Source organism: Balearica regulorum, chromosome 4, assembly GCF_011004875.1.
Source record: "Balearica regulorum gibbericeps isolate bBalReg1 chromosome 4, bBalReg1.pri, whole genome shotgun sequence".
Lineage (NCBI taxonomy): Eukaryota > Metazoa > Chordata > Aves > Gruiformes > Gruidae > Balearica > Balearica regulorum.
The window spans coordinates 33,186,582-33,208,599 of record NC_046187.1 but is presented as its reverse complement, the minus strand read 5'-3'; the positions used below and the strand labels follow the sequence as shown (position 1 = coordinate 33,208,599).

The 22,018-nt window shown below is 60.7% G+C and overlaps 2 protein-coding genes across 2 annotated transcripts; one reads left to right on the top strand and one right to left on the bottom strand.

Annotated features, from left to right (window-relative positions):
- Positions 1–2,119: 2,119 nt before the first annotated feature.
- On the top strand, positions 2,120–3,279 carry CLDN23 (claudin 23). The gene has a single exon (XM_010298585.2). The coding sequence runs from the start codon at positions 2,158–2,160 to the stop codon at positions 2,857–2,859; it is 702 nt and encodes a 233-aa protein (XP_010296887.2). The 5' UTR covers positions 2,120–2,157; the 3' UTR covers positions 2,860–3,279.
- Positions 3,280–4,018: 739 nt separating this feature from the next.
- On the bottom strand, positions 4,019–17,567 carry LOC104636046 (uncharacterized). The gene is made up of 33 exons (XM_075750720.1): positions 17,403–17,567; positions 16,846–16,965; positions 16,387–16,506; positions 16,079–16,306; positions 15,737–15,850; positions 15,526–15,645; positions 15,093–15,218; positions 14,786–14,992; positions 14,452–14,620; positions 14,163–14,331; positions 13,688–13,913; positions 13,217–13,342; positions 12,793–13,008; positions 12,264–12,572; positions 11,803–12,015; positions 11,045–11,608; positions 10,422–10,637; positions 9,966–10,204; positions 9,754–9,883; positions 9,233–9,411; positions 8,930–9,116; positions 8,372–8,590; positions 7,976–8,159; positions 7,493–7,694; positions 7,259–7,423; positions 6,766–6,966; positions 6,130–6,673; positions 5,852–5,980; positions 5,596–5,703; positions 5,272–5,508; positions 4,726–5,143; positions 4,377–4,512; positions 4,019–4,091 (listed from the first exon to the last, which is right to left on the bottom strand). Exons 1-33 carry the CDS (start codon positions 17,506–17,508, stop codon positions 4,035–4,037), a joined length of 6,684 nt encoding a protein of 2,227 aa, XP_075606835.1. The 5' UTR covers positions 17,509–17,567; the 3' UTR covers positions 4,019–4,034.
- Positions 17,568–22,018: the final 4,451 nt, after the last annotated feature.

Sequence of the window (22,018 nt, the reverse complement as noted above, 5' to 3'; positions counted from 1 at the left end):
TTAATTGCAATGCTCCCAGCACCCAGCTTCTACTTGCTGCTGCAGATCCAAGGAGCGGGCACCTCCCAAACCCAAGCCTGTCAGAGCGAGGACAAGAGGGGCAGAGCATTGCTGCGGGAGCAGATGAGAGGAGGAGGAAGGTGCTGCAGGGAGAGGCAACCGAGGGCAGGAACCGCAAAGCCCAGGGTGGGGATACCTGTGGCACCGCTTGCATCCCAAGCAGCGGGCCTCTAGGTTTCTTAGCTTGTTTGGGAAAAACGTGCAAATCTGACAAGATACAGAATTTCTACCTTTCCAGCAGGGCTGGTGCATGCCCTACCCACACATCTGGGATGGGGAGCAAAGTTTGCTCCCACCTGCTCACAGCTACAGCCCAGCCTGGCTGGTCCACAGGCAACCACTGCTTTCTCTGCCAGTACTGCCACCAAACCATGTTTCATCACCTTGGTAAAAACCTCCTGAGCTTGAGAGGAGCCAAACAGCACTGACAGACCCTCATCCATGGCACCCAGGCTCACCGTGCCAGCCAGCTCGCTACCAGCCTTTTCCCTCTGCCTCCCTCTCCCCCAGGAGCACTAGATCTTCTCACAGCCAACCTCCACCTCATGTCCCAAAGGAAAGGAAAATACAGCCTCCTGCGAGGGTCAGGACTAGAAGATTTCAGGTTCTTTCAGCACCTGGTCCCATCAGGGGTGGGGGTCCCATGGCAGAAGGCAGCCTCAGGCAACACATTGGGCAGGCAGCATTTGGTGTGTTGGTTGGACCCACAGCACTGACAGCAGTAATGGGTGGCTTCACACAGCGTCAATGGCTAGAGCAGGGTAAAAGTTTAAAAAGTTAATGGGACAGAAAGAGAAACAGCAACCCCGTAGCTTAGTTTCTCAGCCGAGGAGTACCAAATTCTAGCAAGCTACTAACTGCGTACAACAAAGCCAGGTGTCCCTGGTCTGGGCCTATGCACAGCCGGCTGTCAGCATTGCTGCCCTGCAGGCACAGCTGGGGACATGAGCACCCTGCCTTCCAGATGGGCTGAGATCCAGTGATCAACAGCTCTGCAATCCATCCCTGGAATGATCTGGCACCCGCAGAGCAGAAGAGCTTTGGGGGAGCAGCTGGTGCAGCACAGACCCACCCAGCCCTCCAGGTGGCCAAGGCCACAAAACCAGGGGTGCAAAGATGCTGTGGAGACAGCCTTCCAGTTCAGCTGGGGTTGCTCATCCCAAATTAATGCACAGAGGATGCTGCCCTCTTTTGGGCTCAGCGTGACTGGCAGCAATTCAGGGAAATTTGGAGAGGCCCAGAGAACAGTGCTTTTTTTAGGGCTCAAACCCCCACGTAGGGGGTTCTCAAATGCAGTGACTTACCACACCTGTCTCAGTGGACATCCCAGGGACTTTTCCTGCTGAGAGCCAGGCTGCTGCGCCTGCGTGTGGCCTCTGAGTGTAGCCTGGGAGGAGAAGAGCATGGCCAAGCTCAGGAGTGGTCCCTGAAGGACAGGGAGATGCTCGCTGGGACGCAGAGCAGGAAGATGAAGGCCAGGCAGGGACTGGGGAGGTGTCTTGGGCCTGGGGAGGACCAACTCTGAGACCTGCTAGCATTTCATCTTAACTAATAATTTTCATAAATTACTTCAGTTGATAGTAATTTAAGTTCACAGTCAGTTTAAGTAAGCCATAAGGGAGGAGTAGGGACCGAGTGCTGCCAAGTCCCAGGGTGACGCAGAGACGTCCCAGTGCCACCTGCAGCCCGGGGCCGTCTGGCTGCCCCCGGCCCCGCTACCTGCAAGGGGAGAGCGGAGGCCGGAGCTCCCGTGGTTCCCGCAGGCTCCCGCACCCTGCAGCACTCGGGGCTGGGTGCCGGCCAGCCCTGCCTGCGCCGGGCTCCTCCCTGCCTGCACTTCCTCCTGCCGCTGGCACCTCCCCACAGCCCCGGGCACGGCCAGGACGGTGGCCCGCGCCCACTCTGGGGGCTGCCCCACCGTACGGGGGGCCCGGGACTACTGCCCTACCGAGGGATACCCCTGCCTGCACCGAGCAGCCCTGGGGCACCAGTACCACCTCGTCTGGCCAGGTGACAGGCAGCAGCGGTGAGACCCCGCTCCTCTCTGCCTCAGGCAAGCAGGAGCCCGCTGGAGCTCGCTTCACCCACCTCCTCAGCATGCGGACGCCGACAGCCATGATCGTGGGGCTGGTGCTGTGCCCCTGCGGACTCCTGCTGACACTCACGGGCACGCTGGCACCCAACTGGAGGCAGGTGAGCCTCATACCTGACCAGCCCCTTGACTTCATCTTGGAGCAGGGCATCTGGGATATGTGCAGAGAGCTGCAGAGCAGCCATGATCGCCGCTGCGGGCAGGCTGATGAGCTGGGCTACTTTGAGCAGGTACCCGTGCGGGTGGCCCAAGGGCTGATGCCCACCTCGCTGGTGGTCACCCTCCTGGGCTTGGTGGTGGCTGCCCTGGGGGTTCGCTGCTGGCAGAAGGAGCCACGGCACCTGCTGGCTGGCGTGTCAGGGCTGGTGTTGCTCCTCTCAGGGCTGCTGAGCCTTGTGCCTACCTCCTGGTACACCCATGAGCTGTGGGCACTGCCCGCAACAGCTGGTAGCACGCTGGTTGTAGGCTACAGCTTGGTGCTGAGCTACTTGGGAAGCTGCCTGGAGATCTTGGGGGGGCTGGCCCTCACCCTCAGCTTCCACCACTGCTGCAAGGAACGCAGGGCCCCCAAACTGACCCCCAGCCCTGTGCTGGAGGCTGGGCCGTGCTCCACCACTGGGGCTTACCACAATCCCTGGGACGTGCTGGCAGACGAGCGAGATGGACGACACTGGAGGAGCACCCTGCCTTGTGACTCCGACTTATAGCCCCAGCACAGGGACAGCAGCAGCCACCGACCAGCCTGCCTGCCTGGCACTGAGAGCAGCACTGGCTCCTGCCCCTCCACGCCATGCCCTTCTCTTGGAGCACCTCAGAGCAGGCTGGATGCAAGACCAAGGACTGGTTTGAATCTCCACAACCTCCTCAAAAGCCTGCCATGCTCCAGGTCCCACAACCGTGCCAAAGCCATGCTGGGGTGAGGACCAGCCCTGGCTCCAGTCCTTCCATGCAGCCTTTAGCTCATCCTCCTGCACAGTGCAGCAGCTTGGGCAAAGGAAGCTCCAATGTTCCCACGTAAGCAAGGTACAGGTTATCACCATGTAACCTTCAGGGCTGGGAATAGGGGAGGGGAGTACCTCCCATATGTCTCTGCTCAACTCAGGACTGTGCAAACAACAAAATAAATGAAGAAGAATGGATCTGTGCTGTGGGATGGTTATAGGCTTTCTGCCAGGTAGGCTGGGCTGAAAGCCAGTGGGCACAGCTAACCCAGCTCCCCCCTGCTTTGCCTGAAGCAGGGAGGAAAGGTCTGTAAAGGGGACAGGTAGCTTTTATAGCACCTTCCTCAAGGACTCCCCCCCCCCCCCGCCATGGTCAAAATCAGCCCTGGAAGAGGTTTCTCCTTCCTTGAGCACAGCTACTTCAGGGTGGGGGTGGGGGGGAAAAGAGATCACAGGGGAAAAAAAATAGCGAATTATTTCCCCTTTCATCATTAGCTTGGTGGGAGGCAGTAAAACTGGTCTCACTGGTTTGTAAGGGACACTGGGAGGTCAGAACTGCACTGTAAAATCCTGCTCGGCACCCTGCATAACTAGGCAAGAGCTGAGCCAGCTTCCTTGCAGAGCTATTTGGCCAGATTTCTACCCCAGGTGAGCCCAAAGCACCCTGGTCAGCAAGCTAAGCCTTGCTGCAGAGGGACAGTGGATGGAGATGCCCTAAGCGTGGTTAAGGGATGGTACAGGATGCACCCTGCAGCAGGAGATCGGATTCAGGTGGCTCAGAGAGTGTGTGGGGCTGGAGACTTCCTGAAAAACCTCCCAAAGCTTTTTGGTCTGGACTGTAAGTTCCCTAGAACTTAGAGATTTGGGAAGAGCAAACCAACCTCCCCTCCCTGGCCCCCACACAAACCACAATGGCACCAGGGATGCTGCACAACACTCCTTTATGAAAATACCGTGTCAGGGCGAGATGTTCCCTTCTGCAGCGGGGCTGGCAGCTCCTGCAGAGATCACGGATGGGTGCATCAGGGATGAGTCTGAGCCAGCCTCCCTGGGCCCACCCACACCTTGGCACAGGGACTCCAGCCATGGGCAGAGCGGGACAGCCCCTGTACCAGCCAGACTCCAGGCACCCCCAAGTCTTGTCCCTCTCCCCCAGGTGGAGGGCAGAGCTTGCTTCAAGAGTGGGTGCCCATGCCAGCGCTGGGCCGGGGAGGGGATCTACATATTGGGGGGCCTTGGGGCACTCCAGGGTAGCAGGGGAGTCCCTACCAGGGCTTGCTTACCTCTTTCCCATCATAAGCTTCATTCACAAAGGTATCACTCTTGGGGGGAAGCTCTTCCTCATCATCATCCTCTTCCTCAGGGTCACTTTCACGGTGGTACAAGGTCAGCACCCGGGTGGAGGCAGTGCTTGATGTCCTGAGGAGGAAAAAACATACATTGAAGATGGCATGGCCATCTCCTAGAGCTGGGGCAGATCCCACGGTCCTGCCACAACCCCCAGTAATGGACTGCTGGGGTGATCGGAGCTTTCCACATAGCCCAGGAGTGCCCCAGGACACCACGCTGTCCCTGGACAGGGAGACCCTGTACTTCTCCATCCCCAGTTGTACCTCGCCCGGCCTAGCTTACCTCCTCCGCCTGTCCCGTCTCCGCATGTAGGTCAGGGCCCCCACAGCAGCAGCAGCGAGCAGCAGGAGCACGGCCACTCCCAGGGCGATAGGTCCTGCAACGGGCTGCACCTCTGCCTCCTCACAGTAGTCACCACGATAGCCCAGGGCGCAGTGGCACGTCACTCTCCCAGCCTCGATGGCACAGTCCCCACGCAGGTTACATGTCTCGCTGCTGCACGGCACGGCCCCCAGCACTTCCTCAGTGCTGGGGGGTACCAGGAAGGGCTCTCCATGCTCCTGAGGGCCAGGGGCTGCAGGCAGGCTGGGGCCGGGCTGCTGAGGTTTGAGTGCAGCTGTGGGTAAGGCTGGTTTTTCTTCTTCCACACGGGACATTCCTGATAGTGCAGGGACCTGTGTCCCCACCTCTACAGAGGGGCCTGGAGGGATGGGCATAGATCAGCAGAGACCCAGGTGAGAGCCCCCTTCCCAAACTGGGGGAGACTGGGCAGGCCCACCTGTGCCCAGCCAGGAACCCTGCACACCCTGGCTTTGGGCAGGCACTCACAGTCAGACTCATCAGAGCCATCAGTGCAGTCGGGGCGCCCATCGCAGACCTGGTCTTCAGAGATGCAGCTCTGGAGGTCAGGGCAGGCCTGGAGCGGGGCCGGGCAGGGCAGTGCCAGCATGCATGCCACCCCACGCACCAGGTGGTAGCCAGGGGAGCAGCGGCACAGCCGCCCTGCAGGGTTGGGCAGGCAGAGCTGGGCACAGCCTCCATTGCTCTTTGCACAGCCGTTGGTGCCTGCCAAAACAGCACGGGTTAGCATGGCCACCACGGGACACAGCTCAGCCCCTCAGATGCCCCAGGCTGGGGCCTCACCAGACCCACCTTCCTGTGAGAACTGGCTGTAAATCCTCATGGCTACCAACTCCTGCTCCATTGGGAACCACCAGCTCTCAGCCCGCTCCAGCCGGCTGTGCCAGATCTTGCTGGAGCCTAGAAACACGTGGGGTCGGCACTCCTTCACCTCCTCCCGGCAACGGTGCCCAGGATGGGATGTAGCTTCCCCCAGCCCGCACCCCACAGGGACTGGCAGAGACTCCTGCGTAGGAGGAGCCAGACAAAGCACAGCAAACAGACTCACCGTTGGTTGAGGTCGTGCTCCACAGCAGAAAGCCTTCTCCAATGGTGAAGAGCGAGAGGCTGTGCAGCCCTTCCCGTACCACCCGGAAGTGGGATCCATCCAGCTCGACACTGCTGATGGTGCCTCTCTCTGCAGGGCACAGATGCAGGGACATCAAATGGGACGTCAAATGGAGGGCTCCGGGCTGCCCCTCGGGGCCATACTGGGCTGTGCCCTGCAGACCAAGGGCCTGCACCTCCGCTACCCCCCAGCGGTGCCCTGGTTCAGCCCACACTCACCACGGTCTGCCCAGTACAGCCGGGTGCCAGCACCCCCAAAGGCGAGGCCAGTGGGAGCCCGGGCTCTCCTCCAGACTGCTCTGCGGCTGGTGCCATCCATGGCCGCACACTCCACTGTGGCACCAAGTCCACGGCTGCCGGCCGCCGTGACAAAGCACATGGTGGAGGCGCGAGGGCACAGGGCCAGCCAGGCAGCGCCCTGCAGCCCCTTGCTGAGCAGTGCCAGGGCCCACCGCCCCCCAGGAGCTGCCACGTGGATGCTGGGCGGCTGTCCCCCAATCCAGTACAGGTTCCCGCTCAGCCAGTCCAGTGCCAGGGATGTCACCGTGCCTTCCACAGCCACCGCCTTCTTCCAGGACAGCCGGCCCCAGTCCTTCAGGCGCAGCAGCCCGATGGAGTCACCCCCCACCTCTGCAAAGTACAGGCTCTTGTCTTTCACTGCATAGTCAATGGCTGTCAGGCGGCCCACCTTGGCCAAGGGCAGAGCTCGGTGTGGAGGAAGGCCTTGGGATCCAGCCGTTGTGGGCAGGTCCTTCAAGTAGACCTGGAAGAAGGAGGCAGCACTAGGATAGGGACCCCGCTCCCCTAGCGGCAGCGAGAACAGCAGCCCCCAGGGCCGGCTCTGGAGGATAGTACCTGTGCCACGGCTGCCGGTGACACCAGGAGGGCAAAGGCCGAATCGCGGAGGGGCAGGCAGGTGGTCTCATCGGCAGCCAGTGTCAGCCCAGCGGGGCACCGGCACTGCCCAGCGTGCCTGGAGCTCAGCAGGCACAGGTGGGAGCAGCCACGTGCCACGCATGGGTTAGGGGCCACGGGGCGCAGGGCTGGGTGCATCACCTGTGGGAAGGGCAGGCTCAGCCTCACAGCCCTGCCAGCACCCAGCAGCAGAGCTGAGCACAAGCAACACCACGTGATGCTCCCAAGGCCCGCACATGGCCCAGCTGGGGTCAGGATGGTGAGACAGAGATGCTCCAAGAGGACCAGAGACCCTTGTCCACAGGGACTGCTGTCCAGGGACCACCAGGATGGGGGTACAGCTCCCAGTGGCTCAAAAGGATGGCAGGGCTGCGAGGGTGGGAGCCCCAGCAGAGCTGGCACAGCAAGGTTTGGGGCTCTCCTGCACAGGTACCTGGAGGCCGTGAGGCTGCCCATGTCGCTTGAGCAGCACGGTCCTGTTCTTGCCGCTGGCCTTGTCTACCTGCTGCACGGACCATGCCTTCTTTTCTGACCAGTAGAGCTGCCCCTCGCACACAGCCGCCGCGAAGGGACTCCGGACCCAGCCCAGCTGCAGGACCTGGCAGAGAGGCCGTGAGCACCCACCCAGGCCCAATCAGGACCCTGTCACCAGAGCCCCACCACACACCTTCACACTGGTGCCGTCCAGACGTGCAGAACCAATGCTGCCCAGCTTCTCATCCAGCCAGAAGATCCTCCAGGTGGGAAGGTCGAGGGCCAGTGCTGTGGGCCAGCCCAGCCCCTGGGCCAGCAGCACGTGCCGCTGACTCCCGTCCATGGTAGCCTCCATCAGCCGTGGGTGGCTCCCCACCTCTGACCAGTACAGCAGCCTGGTGGGAAGAGAGGTGCTGGCCCACAGACCTGCCACAGCATCATCCCAGTACCAAGGCAGCCCAGAGGAGCAGCATGGAGCCCATTGGGAATGCACTGAGAGCTCCACCCAGAGCAGGGGCAGGTGCCCGGGCTCCTTCTTCCCCAATCACACAGCCCTGACAGCACCCAGGTGAGGCCATCCCAAATCTTCTCCAGCCTGTTGCCTGCTTCCGTGGAGGAAAATGGGGCAGAGCAGGGATGGCAAGGAGGCCCCCATGTCCTCTTGTCCCAGCCTTACCCTGCCAGAGGCTGGAGCACCAGGGAGTGGGGCTGGTCCAGGTCTCCATCCATCACCACAGTGTACTCTGGTATCCCTCGCCAGGCTGCCCCCAGGTGAGTGGCCAGCACCTGCCCTGCTGCCCCATCCGTCCAGTACAGGTTCCTCCCAAGCCAGTCCACTGCTATACAGTCTGATCTCACACCTGCAATGCACCCAAGAGTCAGCACCCGTGGGGTGACAGCTGCATGGCCCTCTGGCATAATGCTCCTATCCCAGGAGCTCCAGCTCCTCCCAACCCTGTTCTCACCAGCACCTCTCCATGCAAGGGGACATAGCCTGGCACCCTACTGCAACCTGAAGATTGCACAGCCATGGAGAGGCCAGCCCTGCTAACCCCATGCTGTCACAGCCCACCTTTCACCAGTGTGCCTTTCTTGCCCGAGTTGAGGTCCTGCCAGCGGATGCTCTCTGTGGCCAAATCCATCCAGAAGACTTTTCTCTCCACCAGGTCATAGTCAAGCGAGAAGACAACGCGATCCTTGTCGGTGGCCAGCAGCACCTTCTCATGCCCACTCCGCAGGCCATAGGACAACACCTCTGACTGCAGGGCCACCAGCAACATGGGCTCTGGTCCTGGGGCAACACAGAGACACCCAGACCCTGCTTAGTGCTGGTGGCCCCATGGCCCCAGCACATAGAGTAATATGGCACTCACAGGCATTGGAGCCTGCTGGGACTCAGCTCTACTGGACAGCACATTTTCCACCTAGTGCAGATAGATTTTCTGACCAACCACAGGCTGGCAAGCATCAGCTCACAGCTGGAAGGCCACGTGGTAGAGGGGACAGGGGCATTTGTGGGACTGCAAGGCTCCTCGTGAGCAGCAGGCATGGGGGACGGGTACCCACTGGCTCCTGGTGTACTCTAGAGTGCCAGGAACCCTCAGCACTGCTTGGCCATCCCAGGGCTTACCAATGAGTTTGCAGACACGGCCATCAGGCTCCAGCAGATAACCAGGAAGACATCCACAGCTGTAGGACCCTGGGGCATTGAGGCATGTCTGGCTGCAGGCTCCCTCACCCCACTCCATGCATTCGTCTATGTCCATGCAGGACAGACCATCCTCAGCCAGCCGATAGCCTGGGTCACACCAGCACCGCTGTGGGGAAAGGGGCTGTCAGGGTCCCCCCTTTGGGACACAGGAGGGTCCCTCCTGCAGCTGGCCTGGGGCAGGATGGCAGGGTAAGCCCCTGGACCAGGGCTGCTGACACTCACAGGGCCCTGGGGCGAGGGGTAGCAGAGATGAGCGCAGGACCGCTGGCAGGGCACAGAGCAGTTTCCCCCCTCGTCCGAGCTGTCCGCACAGTCCTGCCGGCCATCGCACACCAGGGATGCGTTCAGGCAGGCCCCCAGCCCACATGGATACTCATGGCTCTGGCAGGGAGCAGGCTGGCCTGCAGGGACATGTGGGGAATGCCGTCCTGAGTCTCATCCACCAGCTCCCTTTGCTCAGCTGAGAGACTGAGCTGCTCCCACAGGGTGCCCAGGGCTTACTGCAGCCACATCCAGAGCTGTGCCTGGAGCCTGGCTTCAGGCTGTCCTAATCCCAAGGCCACCAGCCCTACAGGAACAACAGCTACCTGGGGCCTGAAGCCACCACAGATGCTGGGAAGAGGCAACCAGCACACAGGGCCTTTTGCCTTGGCACAGACACGTCCCCACCTCCCTCTGTGCTGGGCACCCACCAACCACCCCCGGGCGAGACACAGGGGGGATAAAAGCAGGATGTTGCTCACAGCCAGCCTCATCGCTGCCATCCATGCAGTCACTCTCTCCATCACAGCGCCAGACATCAGGGATGCACTCGTGGCCGTGAGAGCAGCCCCACTGCCGGTCCCCGCACAGCCCTTCCTCCCAGGGACAGCCCTGCAAGAGCAGAGGGTGAACAGGGCCACCAGCCCTCCTGGGAGCAAGGGGGGACAGGCTGTGCCCCCACCACCCCACCCACCTGCTCATCAGTGCCGTCCCCACAGTCGGCAGCACCGTCGCAGCGCCAGGCCTCCGGCACACACTCCCCACTGCGGGGACACACCACCTCACCCGTGCGGCAGAGCAGCGGCCGGGGCACAGCACAGCCCTCCTCATCTGAGCCATCCCGGCAGTCGCGGTCACCGTCACAGCGCAGGGCAAGGGGCACGCACTGCCCGTTCTGGCAGGGGAACTCAGCCGGGCCACACTCCTTCGGTGCTGCAGGCAGGGCCAGGGCTGAGCGGGGGCACTGTCCCCGTCCCCATCCCTATCCTACCAGCACAGGCATGGCACTGAGCAGGGTATGGCCCCTCCAGCTGCTCGGCAGGTTGCCCTGGGCAGTGCCTGCTCCTGGACCCACAGGAAACCTGGTGCACCTACCTGTAGGGCAGGCAGCCCCCAGAAGCCCCAGTCCCACCTGGCCCCAGGGTCTCACCACAGCCCTGCTCATCAGCATGGTCCAGGCAGTCGGCGTGGCCATCACACAGCCAGCTCTTGGGGACACAGCGGGCGGCAGCATCACAGCGCAGGGCACACTCCTGAGTGGGGCTCCAGCAGCCTATCTCATCAGAGGCATCCGGGCACTGCGGCACCCCATCGCAGTGCTCCCCAGCCCTGATGCAGACAGCTCCACTTGCACAGTGGAAAGCACCTGGAGAGACAAGGGGCCTTGCTAAGCCTGCAGTAGGCATTCAGGGTGCCCAGACCTTCTGCTAGCCCCCAGCAACCTAGAATGGCCCCAACTACAGCGATAGGGCTTGGTCCCTCCTAGTCAGTGCATCTCCAGTAGCCTACGTCCCAAGCATGGCGACTGAGGCAGTCTCAACTCAGCCACATCTAGGTTACTGTGAGCAGTGAGGCCACCCCTGTCTCCTTCTGACAGCACCTCCAGCCCAGTGCCAAGCTCAGAAGAAATCAGTATGCCACATCACAAGCATCAGAGCCCAGGACACATTCTGACCTTCCCAGGGCCCCATCCCAACAACCCCACCAGAAAGCAGCCAGAAGCCCTGGCACAGGGCAACCTAGCTGCACAGGGGACTGAAGAATGGCTCCTACCTGGGGTGTCGCAGAGCTGGGCACACCCGTCCTCATCAGAGCCATCTGCACAGTCCTTCTCCCCATCACACACGTACTCCTGGGCTACGCACTCAGTGCCATCACGGCAGGGCACATGTGTGCGAGGACAGGACAAACGGAGGACTGGAGTCGGGGGGTGCACAGGGCTGGACAGGAGGGATGGGGTAGGTGGCACTACCCTTGCAGGGCTGGCTGGGTGTTGGGTGGTAGTAGCTGGCTGCGGGGCAGTGATCTTGGTTGGCAAGAATCGAGTGGTGGTGGTGCTGGTGGTGGTTGGCCACACAATGGTGGTCTTGGTTGGTGTGGTCCGAGCAGTGGTTGGCACAGCGGTGGTCTTGGTTGATGTGGACTGGCTGGTGGTGGTTGGTGTTGTGGTAGCCTTGCTGGTTGGTGCACGAGTAGTGGTGAGTGCAGTGGTGGTCTTGCTTGGCGTAGGTCTTGTGGTGGAGGCGGTGCGCCGAGCAGCAGTGATGCTTGTGGTTGTCTTCGTAGTGGTGGTCACAGGTGGAGGGAGTGGCAGGGCAGACCCCTTGCTTGGTGGCACTGGCAGAGGCATGCGTACAGGAATATGGAGCCTAGATTTGGGGTTGTGCCCTCCCCACAGTCCAGGCACCTCCAAGAGCACCCCACACGGCCACCAGCAGCCAGGTGCCCTGCCCCAGCTTGGAGCAGCACGGACCACCCAGCCCCATCAGGTACAGCGCCAGCACCAGCCACAGAGCCATGGCCACTCTTACCAGCCTGTAGCTCCGAGCCCACGAAGGCCACCACTCCCTGCACGCCTGCTGCCGGCATGGACAGCACAAGGGCCAGCGTCCTCCGGTCCCACAGCAGCAGAGCCGTTCCATTTGCTGACACCAGGTATGGCTCGAAGGCAGCCAGAAGGCCGTGGGACCAGCTGGGTGCCAGGGTGACTGCTTGCCGCTTGGTCAGACTCAGTGCCTGCAGGCCTGCGAGGCAGAGGGATAGTAGTGCCATGGAGTCTGCAGGCACCCCTTGTGACCCACCCTGTGTCCCCACAACCCACAACTATGGCAGGGACCTCATGGCTGAGGCCAGAGGCTCACCCACAGGACAGAGTCTGCCTCACGAGCACCCCACTGTCTGGGCAGGGACCTGCTGCAGGTAGGGCACAGCTAGCGACTCCTGCCTATACTGACCACCTCCGTTCCCTGGTCCAGATACCACCAGGGCTCACCCATGGCTGAGCTCCAGAGCACGCTGAAGGCTCTGCTATCCATAGCTGCAGGCAGGTCTCCAGGCCACGTCTCATTCCAGGCATCCCACGGGGTACCCCCAGCCAGGCTCAGCTGCTGCAGGGGCTGCCCACGGGCCAGCCAGTACAGAGCGCCCCGCTGCCAGTCCAAGAAGAGGTGCTGGATGCTGCCGCGAGCACGGTGCAAGATGCGTGGGGACATGTCAGACGCCTGGATCACCCCGATGTCCCTCCGGTTACATGCGAGCCAGTACAGGTCCCCCGAGCGGATGTCCACGCGGGCAGAACAGACTTGGCAAGAGTAGGCAGGCAAGCAGTTATGGGGCTGTCCCATGACCTGCTAGGGCCCGGATCCCCCCTGCCCCTAAAACCAGGGCACAGCTGCTCGGTGCCTCAGCACAGTCCCAGTGTGGGCACCATGGGACTGCTGTGTTCTGCACCCAGGAGATCCTCAGGCCTCAGGGATGACCAGGAATAGGAGCATGCCCTCCGTCACCCCATAGGGTCTCACCTGGAAGCCCAGTTGCAATGGCCTCTCTCTTGCCAGGGTGCCCCACAACGCGCAGTAGCGTCCCACGGTCATCTGTCCCATAAAGCACCGACCTCTGCCAGTCCACATCTTGCAGGTGGAGGGACTCCTGCCACTCCTGCACCCGTTTGCTGCGTGCTCCAGTGCCCACCTGCACCAGGGAGATGGTCTTCCCTGATGCATACACGATGGACAGCTCTGTGGGGTACAAGGGCAGTGTGTGAGCATGGCCCCAGGGGCACTGGACAGGGGCACCAGCATGAACCCAGGCAGAAATGTAACAGCACTGGTGTGTGCTGGGAACCTCGTCCCACCAAAGTCACAGCCCCTTATGGCCCCCCCTCTGACTCCCACAGGGATGCATCCCACCCCAGACAGCCAAGCCCACCTTGCAGACCCTGCTCACCTGCGCATTTGCCTGAGGGCAGGAGGAAGAGGCCCTCTGGACACGCACACTTGTAGCCCCGAGGGTGCACAGGGGACAGGAGGCAAAGGTGACTGCACAGGCCCGGAGCACATGCAGCAGTGTCTCCTGGGAGCAAGGGGACATTAAGAGCTCAGGCAGCCCATGCCTCTCCTGATCCCCAAAAACCACAAGGCTGTCCTGGGGCTGGATATGGACCGGCTACCCTAGGCAGGGTGGCAGTGTCACATGAGGTCGGAGGGCTCAGCTCTACCCAAAGCCATAAGACTTGGCAACTTTCATATGGGTTCATATGTCCCCTCTGTCACAACCCCATAACCCCTCACTGCAGGACCAGGAGAGCCATTGGGCAGGAGCCGGTGAGCTCCAGAACACAGTACGGCCTCCCCTAGCACCCAGGGAAGAGGTGGGGGTGCTGCCAGCCCTGCAGCAGGTGCCTGGCAGGGTACTCACGGGGAGGCTGCTGCAGCACGTGCAGCACAGTGAAAGCTGAGACGGGGGCACGGAGCAGTACTGCATGCTCCTGGGGAGAGGCCCGGGTGGCCGACGCCAGCTCTGTGCCATCAGTCCAGAAGAACCGGCTCTCAAACACAGCCAGGCCCAGTGGCTCTGTGTGGCTCCGCAGGACAGCAGGAAAGGAGTGGCGCCCGCTGCCGTCCACCCGCAGCGTCTCGATGGACTGCGGACAGGGCAAGGCACAGTGACCATATAGCACCCCCCACACCCCGGCATCGTCCCACAGCCCCGGGGCTCACAGTGGTGCCTTCCCCCTCACAGCCCAGGGACATGCACCAGACATGGGCACTGCTCCCTGCTACCTCCCATACCTTGGCCATAGCCACACGGGAACCAGGGCCACCCTCCCCACTCCCACCTCACCACCTCCCAGCACCTGGCGGGGCAGTGCCCTGCTACCCCACACCCCTACCTCCTTGTACTCGCTGATCCAGTACAGCCTGCCGGCCACATGGTCCAGGCTCAGCCCCACAGGCTCCTCCATGGACACCACTGTGAGTTCCCGCCGGTTTGAGCCATCCATGCCGGCTGCGGTGATGACTGTCCGACCCCTCTGCCCACGGTTGACCCAGTACAGGCACCTGGGGACACGCATTGAGCACCCACTTCACGGCATAATGCCAGAGCTGCCATGACATGGTCAGCACCAGCATCGCTTACCCAGGAGCCCAGGGCCAGCATAGTCTCAACTTGCTCCTCACCTTGCAGCTGGATGCACTGTCAGCTGCTCTGGTGCCACATCCTTCCCCAGCACTGTCACATAGCCCCGGCCATCGCCCAGCCCCGCACAGATGGCTGCAGGGTGGCTGCTGGCCCAGTACAGCTGCCCTGTGAACCAGTCCACAGAGATGCTGTTCACCTCCCCGGCATCTGCAGAGACAGAGCAGTTTAAGGCACACAACCCCTGCTGCAGGCCAAGAGGCAAAACCCAGGTTGCCCCTTCCTCTACAGGAAGGGTAGGGCTGGGGTGGCAGGCCAGCTCTCAGCACCCATCTCAGCCCTGCTACAGCACCCAGCGCCTTTGCTCCTCCCCACCTGCATAGAGGGGCTGCGTGCCTTTCCCCGGGAGGTGAGTGCGGAGCTCGCCATCCTCTGTCAGCCAGTAGTAGGTTTCCCGGAGCAGGTCGTACACCAGGGCACGGGGTTCGGTCTCGGTGGAGAGCAGGGGCCGGTAGGCTTGGGTCCGCACATCCAGAAGTGCCAGGTCCTGCCCCACAGCCACCAGGATCTGCGTTGCATTGTCTGCCAAGGTAAGGGGGACTTCACCTGGTGAGTGGGGACCTGGCTAGCTGGGGGCACTGCCCAGCCCCTCAGACAGCCCAGGCTCCCCGGCTCACCCTACCTGTCACTTCGCAGATGGTGCCGTGCCGCAGGGTGTAGCCCTGGAGGCAGGCGCAGCTGAAAGCCCCCGGGGTGTTGCTGCACAGCTGGCTGCAGGGGCTGTACTCCAGGGAGCACTCATCCACATCTGCAGGGACAGGCGTTGCCAGGAGCCCACCGCACAGCTGGCTAGCTGCCCCCAGACAGCACCGCCACTGCTCCCCAGGGACCACTGGCAGGCTCCCTAGATACTGGGACCTGGGTCCCAGCCCCAAAGTGCACCAGCTGCTGCTGGGACATGACCTAGACACAGCTTTTGCAGGGTCAAGTGTGACACGCAGGCAGGAGCAGAGCTGAGGCAGGTGTTCCCACACAGCACTGGCTCTGGGGAAACCCCACTCTCAGCAGCCGAGGCTGCAGGTGCCCAAAGCGCACACCCCCTGACCTCTCCTTACCAGCACAGCTCTGCCCGTCCGTCTGCAGCACCCAGCCAGCCCCACAGGAGCACTGCACTCCCCAGTGCGTGTCAGTGCACGTCTCTGCGCAGCCCCCATTGCGTACAAAGCAGCTCCGACCTGTGGGGACACAGCAGAGGGGTGACAAGACACAGGACAGCTCTGCGGCTCCCCCTGGCCCCAGTCACACGGGCTGTGGCCAGCAACTCACCGCATGTGCTGGGCTCATCGGTGCCATCCAGGCAGTCGTCCTCATCATTGCACATCAGGGACTCCAGGATACACTTCCCCTCATCGCACCGCACCATGCCTGGCGGGCAGGGGGCTATGGCACACACAGCTTATGTCAGCAGAGCAGACTGGGAGCAGTCGGCACAGAGGAAACCATGGGTTCCAGACTCATGGGGAGGCCCCACAAAGCGCCAACAGGTTCCTGAGATGCTTGCCACCATCCCAAGGGGAGCTGGGGCCCAGGAGGGCAAAGTACCCCCTACTTCACATGTGGCCTGGACAGACCTCAGTCCATTAAGGGGCATCCAACATGCTCGCTTACCGCAGACATCTTCATCCGAGGAATCACCACAGTCATCAATCCCATTGCACTTCCACTCGGCCATGATGCACACCCTGTTCCTGCACTGCCACTGCCCGGGCAGACAGGGCTGCTGGGGACACCCCTCCTCATCCCAGCCATCCTCGCAGTCCTGGTGCCGATCGCACAGTTCCCAGTGCGGGATGCAGTGATGGGTGCCGGGACACTGCACCTTCTTTGCCCCACACACTAAGGGAACAGAGCAGCACTCACACCTTGCCCTGTGCCCCCAACTGCCCCCCCACCCTACCCCAGCAGAGACTACGTACCACAGTCCTGCTCATCAGAGCCATCCAGGCAGTCAGCAGCACCGTCACAACGCCAGCTGCTAGAAACACACCGGCCATCGTCACACTGCCAAACATGGGGGTCCCCGCCACAGGCAACATCTGCAGGAACAGCACACAGTCACTTTGTGCTTTGGCACAACCATGAGGGTCCCCTCCATCCTGGCACAGCAGCCCCCAGCAGGGCTCTCTGGCAGACGGTGGGGCTGCATCACTCAGCACAGGATCCAGGATATGTCCCCATGCCACAGACATCCCCCAGGAGCTCTAGGGCACACATGTCCCTGCAGGGTGCCACACAGGAGCCAATAGCATAGCCAGCAAAAAGTGAGGTGCCTCTGGCCTGCCCTACCACTCCCCAGAGCACCAGGGCCCCTCGATGCCCACAGCCCCCAAGGCCATCCCACAACAGAGGATGGGTGCCAGCTTCCCCCCGCTCACCGCACTGCTCATCTGTCCCGTCAGGACACTGCTGCTCGCCATCACAAAGCCAGGGAACAGGGATGCAGCCAGCACTGCAGGCGGCCTGGCGTGAGGCTGCACACGTGGGGCCAGCAGGCGCTGCGGGAGAGAGGGAGCCCAGCCATGGTCAGCCTGGGTGGCCACACCGAACACCCCACCAGCACACACCCCATGGAGCTCCCCACTTGGGAGTCCCAGCACAGCCCCGCAGAGGGGGGGACTGGCCCCAGCCAGGGGCACCCCAGGACCTCCTGTGGGGCTGGAGGGAGAACTGCAGCCTCTCGTTTTCCCCCAGGGAAGGCAGGGACCCCCCCAAGCCCCCTAAGCAGGGGGATAGAGTTCCTCAGGGTGCAGGGACCCTCCCATGCTGTCAAGGTGGGAAGGATGCCACAGGGGGCAGGGACATCACCGGGCAGTGGTGAAAACGGGGAGACCCTAGGTAACGGGGACACCCTCCCCATAGCCCATCGCGGGGGCCAGCAAGCAGCCCCTCGGGATGGGGCAGGGGTCTCCCGCCCCCCTCGGCCCCGGCTCACAGGCGCGGCGGGTCCCGGCGCCGGCGACGATCCCGGCCAGCAGCAGCGGCAGGAGGATGCTGAGGAGAGCGAGGAGCAGGCGGAGCGGCGGCGGGGGGCGGCCCATGGCGGCGGCGGCGGGGTGGGGCGGCTCCGGGGGGCCCGGCCAGCGGAGGGGAGCGCGAGGCTGCCGCCGCCTTTATGCCCGTGCGCGGGCAGCCATTGGGCACCGCGGGCACCGCCCGCCGCCGGCGGAGACCCCGGCCCGCCCCGCCGCCGCGGGGGCTGCGCCAGGCCGCCTTGGAGAGCCCCCAGCCGGGGCTCGGGGGGCGCCGGCCTGGGCCGGGACAGCTGCGGTCTCAGGGCGGGCGTGCTCGGGGCCCGCCGCTCCCTAAGAGCTGGGGAAGGAGAAAGGGGGGCGCGAAGGGTCCCCGGGCCCCCGTTCGCTGCCCCGTCTCGTCCCGCTACGCGGGGCCGCCTTATCTGCTGGGGGTTGTTATGAGAGCCGGCCGTGTGAACCGGGCCCCGCAGCACCTGCGCCGGGCGTGGGAAGGCAGCGGCAGCCTTGAACGCGGGAGTACCCTCCGAAAACACGGGTCCCGGGGCTGCGCGCTGCCGCCCGCCCGGCCGCCGCCGGTGCTCGACCTTGAGGGCTGCGAAGAAGCCGCTGGAGCACAACAAGGAGAGGAAAAGCAGCGGGTGAGGGAGGAAAACAGCCCAGCAAGAGGATAAGGCACCTGCCGCTGCCTGGGAAAGGAGCCCCCTCCCGCCCGGCAAAGCGCAGGGGCATCCCCCAAGCCGAGGAGATGGGCACGGCGGGTTTGCCAGGCCCCCTCGCTACGCTCCCGGGGGAAGCTGCCGGTGTGCTGCCCCTCCACGGCTTTTGGCGTGGCACCCAGCTGCACGCGGTGGCGTGAGCATCCATCACCAAGACCGATCTGTGCTTCAAGCGCATCTATTGCCCGTGGATGCTGTGCATTCGTCCGCTCTACCCTGCCCATGAAACCTCTCCCCACGTGAGCCGAATGCAGGCAGTTACTGCTGTGGGTACACACTCGCTGGCACCACTGTCTGTCTATGCGATGTTCAGCCATGTACAAGGGGTGTTTGCTCAGGAAGGGAAAGCTCTGGGATAATCTCCTGCATGCTGTGGAAGAGACTGGGTACCAGCCACAGGGCTGGCACAGGAAGGGCTCTGGCACAGTCGAGCCAGCTCAGGGCAGAGGCACCACCAGGTAGGTGGAGAGACCAGGGTGTTGCACAGCTCTAGGTCAGGTGGCCCAGAGCACTGGCACAAGGGAGATGCCTCAGGCCCACGATGTGGCCAGAGAGACCATTTGTCCCAGGATGTGGCGCTCCATGAGCGCTAGGTACCCCCCTGCACCAACAGCATCAGAGCACGGCCCTAATAAACCCCCTCTACCAGTGTTGCAGCCCAGGGGGCAGATTCGGCCAGCTGTCCTCTCTCTCTCTCTGGGGCAGCATCCCAGCAGCCCTGGGCAATTGGTTTCCCTAGGCACTCCCCAGGGAACAGGAACATGCAGGTCCCAGGGACGATGAGCATCCCTGGGGCAGGGACACCAGGCAAGGTGGTCAGGGGAGGGAGTGGAAAGGACAGATGGACCCAACAGAGCAGTATCCAGGCATCCCCAGCCACGCAGAAAGCCCCGATGCCCCCAGCGCTGGGGGCTGTGGTAGGTCCCTGGGGATCTACCCCATCTCCAGGGGCTGCCACAGCTCTGCCACCCCCAGTGTATCTTTTGTCCCCAGGATATCCAGCACTGCTTCCACCCCGGCCCCAAGCCTGTACCACTGCAAGAGCCAGCCCAAGGAAGAGTACAAAGAGCCTCTCCCCAAGAGCAATACCTCTGTGATGGGAAGGAGGAAGAGGACAGCACTTTGGGCACGACCCAGCAGGGACCCTCCTGCCTCCCTGGGGTGCCCGGCATCTATGGTCCTTTTCCTGCTTTCCATGTCCTTTCCTCAGGCTGGGAAGGGGCCATGGCAGCCTGCCCAGGTGGATGTGCAAGCCCCTAATAGCTCTCTGGGCTGGGGGTTGCAACACGCATCACTCCTGGGAGTCTAGTGGGCTCTCCTTGCCCACCTGTCCTTGTGTTCAGTTAAATTCCAGCATGGCACACAGCCTTTGCCTTCCCCTGATATCAGGCTTCCCCCATGCTGTAACCACATCACCGAAGCAGTAACTCCTTGCAGCAGCTGGCTGGGAAGGGCAGGTGGCAGCAGAGGGACTGTGGAAAAGTCTAGAAGTTAGTGGGTGCAGCAGAAACCCCCAGTGCACCTGAGCATTAGCTTGGGGAGCTGGGTCAGCAGTGATGGAGAGGACACCTGGTCTGGCCAGGGTCTTAAAATGCAGGAGATTTTTTTTTTTAAAAGTATGATTTTAAGTCAAAGTATTTTAAATATATGAGTATAGATAGAAGAACCTTTGCACTACAAGGTACTGGGGTTTTTTGTCCCTACTTCTAGAGAGATTTGTTGGATATTTTCAGGTTTTTCTTTACAATTCCAGCAGTTGGGAAGTCTCCTTTACTTACTGACATTTAGATTCTCCCTTCTCTGCCTCCAAAAGCAGAAGGCTCCCACCAAAATGATGAAAGGGAGCAACTCTGCACTCACTGGAACAGCAGTATGCAAAATCCTGTACAAAAGTCCAGCACCATGTCCCAAAAAGTGCAAAATAATGTTTTCACCTTTAACTATTCCTAGTACAGCAAACATTTTTTCAAATATCCAAAGGCAGCTTCTCACTAGTGTGATCAATTGTATTTCATTCACATAAAATTACATGTATCCTTTCTGCTATATGATTGATCAGATTCTCGTCTCCTTATTGGTGTAAGAAGTTTTAAACTACTAATTTTCCTTTCTAGTAACTTTTAATCAATCCTTTCCTAACGATGAGGGATGTCATGCTTGTGAAAGAAAATATTTCAGTGGGATAACGAGCCACGCATCAGTTATTAAACTACTGCAACCTTGTTCCCATAAAGTACAGTTCTACTTGACTCTGTGCTGTGTGTCCATGCTCAAAATTAAACTGCATGCAATCTGTTGTTTAAAATTTTTTCCAGCAGAAAAAATGGATTTCATGAAACATCCATTTCTTCCTAGGAAAACAACTTATTCAATGCTTAAGTTACTAAAAATAACATTTCAGAGAATTCCAAACTATTTTAACGAAGATATTTTTTATTTCACTTTCAAAACCTGAAGCTTTTTCCGGATAACAAAAATCCCTTTTCCAATCCTGAACAAACAGGCTGAATACTTTGTGCCCAAGAACTACAACTCCTACTTCAGAGACTGGCCCACAGCAACCCAAAGAATTGCCCACACTGACCACAACATTCCTGCGGGACTTGCAGGGTGGTGCCCCAGAAGCTGGAAGACTCCCTGATGTACCAGCTAATCCCAGTAACTCTGGCCTGGGACAATTGTTTCAGAACTGGAGAGGATGACCTTTTTAAAAGCAAGTGAATTATCGGAATAAGGAAATTGAGCTGGTTTCAACCTCTCTCACTGATTCTGGACAATAAACCCAGAAGGTACTGTTTAGTGCCCAAAAAGGTCTAAAAAAGTTTGCTTATTTTCAAAAAACTCTAAGCTTGTGATTGCATGTCCCGCACATCCTTGTCATCCTGCTCTTCCCCAGCCCGGTGAGAGTTATCTGCGAGACCTGGGGAAGATGAAGATGGAAATCAGGACCTTACAGATGCCACAGCACCCTCACCATTTCCCATCAGGACCTGCCTGTGATGCCTCTCCAGGCAGCCACTGGGGAGCAGCAGAAGGCTGCAGGAAGGTCCTGCCTTGACAATCTGCTCTTCCCAGGCTCTGAGAGTTATCTGGGAGACCTGGGGAGAACGGAGGAGGAAATCAGGACAACGCGATACAGATTCTGCTAGTAGGCCAAGCCCAGGTTAAGCCCAGGTCAAGGTGATGTGGGGGAAGTCTCCTAGGCCTGGTAGCTCTGAGAACAGGAAGGAAAATCGCCGTCAGCCCGTACCAACAAGGCAGGAGCATCTCTGCAGGGCTGCAGGCATGCAGGTCTCTCTGGGGGACAGCTGTGCTAGTAGGACATTAGGGGCCTCCCACTTGGTGACACACATACCTATATAGATTCACACACACCTATGTGGATTTTGAAGGATTGTTTCCAGTCCTTTGATATGCTGCTCTGCTGAGATGTCTCCTGCCAGGCAGGTCCATGAGGTCAGTTTATCCCGGACACGATATTCAAAGCAATGTGAAGTGCTGCTGTCCCCCCTTGCTGCAGGTTATGGCCAAGAGCATGGGAAGATGGGCAACCCACCCATGAGCAGCTGAGTGTTCCTTGCATGGATGGGTAGGATTGCCTGCAAATATTAAGCAATGCAGTGGCTGGATAAAGGGCAGCATTGACTGCTGCTTATATTGACTGCAGATTGCATTCATCATTATGGATGTCTTGTCGGCTCTCATGGGCAGTGGCTGACTCTTCACTGTCTCCTCTGGCCTCATCTTTGTGCCCCACCATGCTTTCTGGCACAGTGCCTCCATTATTCACAGCAGCCACACTGTCACACACACTTCATGCTCACCCCTCCAGCCAGTCTTGCTTTCAGCCAAGCTGCCAC